The following is a 7,362-nucleotide window of genomic DNA, read 5'->3' as shown; positions in this document are numbered from 1 at the left end:
CTAGGGTAAGGGTGTTTAAGTCAAAAAAAAATCGAATTAAACTAATATAATTGAGTGTCTCTTGCTCGAGGTTTTCTTTTCTTAAACCATTGTGTTTATATTTTTTCTTTACTCAAAAATTAAGCCCTTTTTGTAATCATTTTCTCAACAAAATTTATTAGGTACCGAAAGTTGGGCCCTGAATGTGGCCTGAAGCGTTTGAAGGGCCAGTAAAGAGACGAGGCCCAGGTCCAAGATAGTGATAGTATTATACACTTGTGGGTCCGAGCATTATACACTAATTGTATTATACAAATGATTTTTAAAATTTTATTTGTTTGATTGTTATATATAAATATATAAATGTGCATATTCTTTTAAAATTTGATGTTAAAAAAATAAGAACAAATATGTAAAATTAAACTAGTTTGGTCCAAACGAGTCTTTCGTCTAGGATTCTTAAGAATCATGATCCGAGTCCAATCTAATCTAAGGCCGATCCAAATGAGATGAACATCCCTACTTACATCAATAAAAATTATTCAAGTAAAAACATTTTCTTCAAAATTACAAAAGATAATCGCGATGTTAAGAAAATTCATAATAATAACTTTGGATAATAATATAAAAACAAAAATTCTTAGAAAATAATATCTCATTAAAGAAAATAGAAATTAAGTGGATTGTAATTGGCTAAACCATTTTTACATATTCTAGTTATATTTTTTTGTATAAATTGTTTTCTATAGTTATTATTTTCTAAAATATATAAAAAAAACATTATTCTCACAAAATTACTTTATGAACAATGTAACTAAAATAACATGACAATAACATTGGTAAGGGTTCATTCCTATGATCTAATATCTAATACGATTGGGCTCCCAATACTCAATATGTGGATTTGCATGAATATTTGTTAAAAGGAAAGTTTTGACATGAGTCACACAACACCTTTTTGTGAGACTTTCATTGAAGAATATTTAAACGTGTGTATACTCAATTTATTTTAACTTAAAGCATACGAGTTATAAATGTAACACTATGTAGCCCACGAGAGCACTATATCACTTAGAAGAGGACAATCACATAGCACTACAAAGCCTAAAAAGAGGTTGTCGCTATCATTTTTCAATTGAGCTCACTTTTCTAGAAAGACGATCTCAAAGGACCAAGCAATATGATATGGGCTAATTACTAAATATTATTTTCTTAACGAGTTTCTCAAATCTCTTTCTATGATAAAAATGAAGATAGACCTTTGGCTCGATCGATACAAAACACTTTTCTTGGATTGGGAGACATGGGTTGCAAACTTAGCTTAGAAGTTAGAATCCTTGCAACTTGGAAAATAAAAAAGGAGGTCAATTTCTCGAAAATCATACATAGTTAGAAAAAGAGATCGGAAATGTTATTTACATATTCAAGTTTTCACGTTTTGAATGATGATATATATTGATGTTTATATATGTGTATTGATATGAAATAAAATACAAAATATTATCACAAATATCAAACTTAAATATCCAAAATAACATTTGGGGAAATTAAACTTGCAATGAATTTTATTGGCGACTGGGTGGTCAAAGTCAGAGGTCAGCCTAAATCAGCCATCCACATGCTTTTAATTTTTTTTTAATTAATAGGTTTCAGATATACTGACACACATAGGATATGTTTTCTCTTCTTTCTTTTTATTTTTAAATGTATAGAATATATTTTATTTTTCAAATAAATTTTACTTATTATATTTTATTTGATACACTCTCTCGACTTTAGTCCATTAACTTGGAAAATTGCTTAAATTTCAAAATTTATCTTCTTAATCCCTAAATTTTTCAAAATTAAAAACAATGCCGGCAAATTTACAGAGTCTCATAACAAATTTTAAGAATTTTTTTTTCTAAGAATTCATTGAAAAAACTTCAACCCATTTATAGTTTTAATTATGACATATCTCTAACATCACAAAGAAAAACGATACAAAAAATAAATAAATAATATCCCGTCTAACAAATTAGATTAGACACTTCTCCCAACATAAACATAATTTATCAAAAAATATTAATATTAATATTTTATAATGTAAATAACTTTTACTTCTACCAAAAAATATTTAGATATCAGAAAGGCCACTTTAGAAATTTTATGGACTGATTGGACTAACTTTAAAATTCATAAACTGCCCATTTTAAATAATTAAAATTTAAAAAAAATCAATTTACCTTTATATATTAAAGATGAGATGTTTGTCAAAATTTATTTATTTTCCTCTTTTTATGATTTTTTTTTTCCCTTTAATAGAAGTGTAGACGATAGCTTGCGGCGGCGGTGCAACGAAATCGGTGCACGCTCGTGAGGGAAATTTATTCAACGGCTAATGATAGGCATCTTGATTCTTGAGTCAAAGGATTGAAGCTGAGCCCATCATGATTGGGCTGGCTAATGGTGCCAGTTCTGTTAACTTTTATATATATATCTATATATATTCAAGGTGGTTGATCGCCAGGTTATGATTATGGTCACTGGATGCATATGATGATGCCTCAACACTTTGGAGCTGTTTGGTTGTAGGGAGCACCTCCTAGGGCTTGTTCGGACTGATTTGATTTTATATAAATTTTAATTATAATTATTTATCATATAGATTTAACCTTTTATTTGATTTCACTTTTCGAGCTATCGAAATAAGGTGTAAAGCTTAAAAGAAGAAGTGAGACCAAATGTGTCGGTTTATTTTTCGATGTTTAAATTAGTATGAAATACTAATAAATGTGTAGTGAGAGATGATGAAATACTTTACTTGTACGAGTGAAAGTTCTACTTATGAAGTACTAACGAATGTATAGTGAAAGATGGTAAAATACTTTACTTGTGGAAGTCTTACATCTTATATAGATTGGATGGTATTGACTACGTAATGTTATCTTTAATATTTTCAAATTTAATAGTTATGAATTGACGAATGACTTTTTTAAGTTGAATTAAAAAAATATTCAATCTTTTAAATTATTTATAGTCTTCTCAAATTAAAATTTAAACGTCAAATTTAAAAAATTGTTCTTTAGATATAAATCAAATAAAAAGAATACCCTTCGCTACCTTATTACGCAAGTAACTAAACCAATTAAGCCCACGCCACTACCCATAAACCTCAAGTTGAAACAAATAACAAAAATCAAAATTGGAAACAAAAGTTATAAAATTCTCAAAAATGTTTTATGTTTGGAGTTTTATTTTATATAGTTGGGAAAATGTTATATAAAGTATATAATATATATATATAGATAATATATTATTTCCTTAAAAAGCAAGCTGGTTTTGTAGCGTGAAAAGGACAAGCAAAGGGAACATATCATCAGATGAACTTTTGACTCTTCTCCTTTTAAACTGTTCTCTCACATGGCTCTGGCTCTGCCTCGCCCGCCATCATTATAACCGCCGCAGCGGCAACATCATCGGAAAAATGGAATTCAAAGAAGAAACAAACAGTGGGCAGCCATTTCATTCGAGAATCTCTCTACAATTTCCATTCATCAGATCAATGGAAAAAAATCACATCATTTACAACAACAATGGATTATGAAAAAGAAAAAGGGAAAAAGAGTGACCCCCAAATTTCGATCACTCCCCTCCTCTCCTCTCTGTCCTCTGAGCTCTTTATTGCTTCGACCCACCGAATTTCGTGATCGACTTCGATTTGAACCCGGGACGACTCGGTGGCCAACTCGCCCACCCATTTGCCATCTCCTTTCCATTCTCCTTCGGAGTGTTCCAGACTCAGCTCAGAACTCAGCCCGTTTCCTTTCCCTCAAACAAATTTGGAATTACATTCGAAAAACAAAAACAAAAACAAAGCAAAAGCTACTAACCAACCGGACTTTAGATTAGTTCACTCGACTGGGGTGACTCGGCCGAGTTACCGGGTTCTGTACTGTGCAACAGGCGTTTCGGCCCGGGTCAAAGTCAGGGTGTAGAGTTCTTATCGTGAAGAGTTCACCACACGGACTCATCGGTGAGGCCGTGGAGGAGCGGCCGGGATTCCGGCCACGAGTCGAGGCTGCTTCTGAAGCCGAGATGACAGTATCTCTGGAAGTCCTCGAGATTGGCGAACCGGCCGGTGGACTCGGACCTGGACAAGAACCGGAGGATTTCTTCGAAAAGCGACTCGTCGCAGGGAATGGCTAGCGGTCCGGCGGTGTTGGCGAAGCCGTACTCTTCCTCGGCGAGCACCAGGAGCTTCCGGAAGACGGGGTGGTTCAGGTACGTGGCGCGCACCACGAAGCGCCGGCAGTTGGAGCCAACGCAGACGGCCACGTGCCCGGCGGGGACGTCCGGCGGGGCGGCGCGTCGGGCGCCTGCCGCTGCCGCCTTCTTGCGCCAGCGCCGCAGCATCTGGCGGAGCCTCACAATGTGGCGGATCTTGCTGCACGCCGGCATTATAAAAATTTTCCCGAGAAAGTGAATTCCTCTTTCTCTCTCCGAGCGTGCCTTTGGCAGTTGGCTTTGGGAGCTGCTTTCTTCTCTGTTTGGTTCCGTCTGGAAGAAGCGAATACGGTGGAACCGAACGAGGGGAGGGATCTGCATGTGGAGCAACCAGGACGAATTTATAGCAGTGGGAATTCTTGCTTGCCCCCTGATTTCAGGATAATTACCCTTTGCCACTGCTATGCTATCTCATGCCCCATATTTTACCATTGCTAACTAAACCATGAAAAATAAACTAAATTAAATACATAATCGAATTTTTAAATTAAATTAATAAATTCTGTTTAATTTGTTTTGACCTTTTAAACAATTTAATTTTAAAAATTATAATAATTAACTTCTAAATCAATATTTCATTCAACCCTTTATATTAATATATTATATATTTATATTAATATAACCCATTATTTAATATATTAATGTACGACCTAACTCTAAATATAAGAGTTGAGTGTCAAAATACTAACAATTACATATTATTTTCATATAAAATATACTTATTTTATTTTATCTTTAACATTCAAATAATTTTACTTGTTTGACAATAAATGTATCTTCTTTTAAAATATTTAATCAATCAATAAAATTATTTAAATATTAAAAACAAAATACAACAAATATACCCAATTTGAAAACAAAATTTATTTATTAGTATTAGACAATAATTAATATTACCCTTTTAAAAAACGCTACTACATATATTTAATATGTCTGTAGGTTTCGGTCTCACGATTCGTTTAACGTATATATAAATGAATCGTGAATTTTAAAAAATGTGAGATAGTTCCAACGGAACCCATTTATATATTAGAGAGCTCGTGTTAAAAAATAATGATAATTGAATGCTCACTTTCATTAACTCAATTTTCTTAATTAATTGAATAAATTAGATGGACTGAAGATGCTTTGAGCGCACGAAGCCGAAAGCAGAGAACTCATTCAAAAGAGATTTAATAAAGAAAGGCCATGTGAGAGTTGGAGAAGAAACTGGTAAAAAATAAATAAATAAATAAATTCTTAAATAATTACTGTATGTTAAATATTATTAATTGTTATGAAATTGTAACTTGTTTCTTGGAATAGCTCTTACTTTATCTCAAGGCTAAGATTAAAACTTCCAATCATTTTCAAAATCATAATTTGAAATTTCTTAAGTTAATCTATGAAGAGTTCTTAAGAGAATGTAAGGCTAAAATTAAAAACTTTCAATCATTTCCAAAATCAGAATTTGATATTTCTTAATTTGATTTAGCATAAGAAAGAGTCATCTTTTAAAAGAATAATTAAATAACTACTCTTTCTATTTCTATCTCTATCTCTCTCCCATCATATCATAGATTTTAATCATTTAGTTATGATATTTTTAATAATCAATAAATATTATTAATAATTAAATATTCAAATACCAACTCTCAAGATATAAGTCAAGTAATCGAATAAATGATATGTCAATATTAATCTGGTGAGTTGCGAGTTTGATTCTCATTCTATATAAAGGTCAAAGACCCAACTTAAGATTTATCATCTTTAACATAATCGAGAACACGAATATCAAAGACCACACAAAAACAATCATCTCAAATATTCAAATATCATTTCCAATAAATAAACAATTGTTTTTAGTTAAAAACGCCCACAATTTTGTATTCTCCATGTCTGACCATGCCCCATGTGCAGGGATGCCCCAACCATCCACACCTTTCCATTTATTTAATTTTTAATCATTTCTCTATCTTCTTTTTAATTAATTTCCCAAACCCCTCACTAAACCCAGTTTAAGTTACTTTTAATATTATTATTTTTTTTTTTGTCAAGCATGAGGTGGTTACGTCCACCAACAGTTTCTCTAAGCTTAATTTTAGGAGTAAAGAAGCTTAAATGAATTATATATTATAAATGGGCTTCCTTGGAGTTCAAATTTACTCACTTTAAGTACTAAATGACTCTGAAAAATATAACTCATTTAGTACTTTTACCCTAAAAATAACGAATAAACTATTATAAGTGTATTATCGACTAAAGTACATTTACTTTGTCTTGATATTAGTACTTAAATAGTCTTATTGATTTATGATGAATGATTTATACTTTTTAAAACATTTAATCAACCAATCAAGTTGTCTCAACACTTAAAAATAAAATACAAGAAATATACTTTATGTAAAAATAAAATATACTTATTATATCTTAATTATTAATTTAATAATAATAATTAAAATTTTATAGAGATAGCAGGGTGTACTAGAAGAGATAATTGAGGGTGTAAAGTAGGCTATGGAAAAGCCGCCACCACCCCCACCAATCCATCACCACCACATTGAATGGTCAAGAAAGGGCATGTTTAAGGAGGGAGGGTGCATCCCCCCAGACGTCACCCCCACAACACATTTCTATGTTGCCCCCACTTGCTAGGATTTAAGGATCACTCCATTTATTTCCATCCTCCATTGTTTCCTAACCAAATCCATAACCCAATTAAAATAACAATATTTTCACAAATATAACCAAAAAAAAAACACATTCATGTGTATTTTTTGTATAATAGACCCTCTTCGATTCTCAGTTTCATATGATTGAAAGCTTACAAATTCGAGTTATTTACTAATTTTTATATATAGAGTTCGTTTATTGTGATTTAAGATAGGCCTTAAGATTAAATTTTCGAATGTTATTTAAAAATTTATTTTTTGATAAATTGTAAATTATTTGGTATAATAATACCGAAAACTACTCATTTCGAGTTCTCGAGAAGGCAAAAGTTTTGATTCGAGCCCAAAACTGAAAAAATATTAAGTTTTTTCTACAACATAAATGTATAATGTGAAGTAAATACGCACAAAGATTTGTTAATTTATGTCTTTGTTTCCATTCAAGGACAAATATTTGGAGAAGATA

General features: G+C 31.6%; 1 protein-coding gene across 1 annotated transcript; it reads right to left on the bottom strand.

Annotated features, from left to right (window-relative positions):
• Window positions 1-3,451: 3,451 nt before the first annotated feature.
• Window positions 3,452-4,542, bottom strand: LOC127807652 (auxin-induced protein 6B). The gene has a single exon (XM_052345675.1). The coding sequence runs from the start codon at window positions 4,417-4,419 to the stop codon at window positions 3,976-3,978; it is 444 nt and encodes a 147-aa protein (XP_052201635.1). The 5' UTR covers window positions 4,420-4,542; the 3' UTR covers window positions 3,452-3,975.
• Between the last annotated feature and the right edge of the window lie 2,820 nt (window positions 4,543-7,362).

Source organism: Diospyros lotus, chromosome 8, assembly GCF_014633365.1.
Source record: "Diospyros lotus cultivar Yz01 chromosome 8, ASM1463336v1, whole genome shotgun sequence".
NCBI classification, from domain to species: domain Eukaryota; kingdom Viridiplantae; phylum Streptophyta; class Magnoliopsida; order Ericales; family Ebenaceae; genus Diospyros; species Diospyros lotus.
The sequence above is the reverse complement of the archived record's forward strand: the minus strand, read 5'-3'. Positions and strand labels throughout refer to the sequence as shown.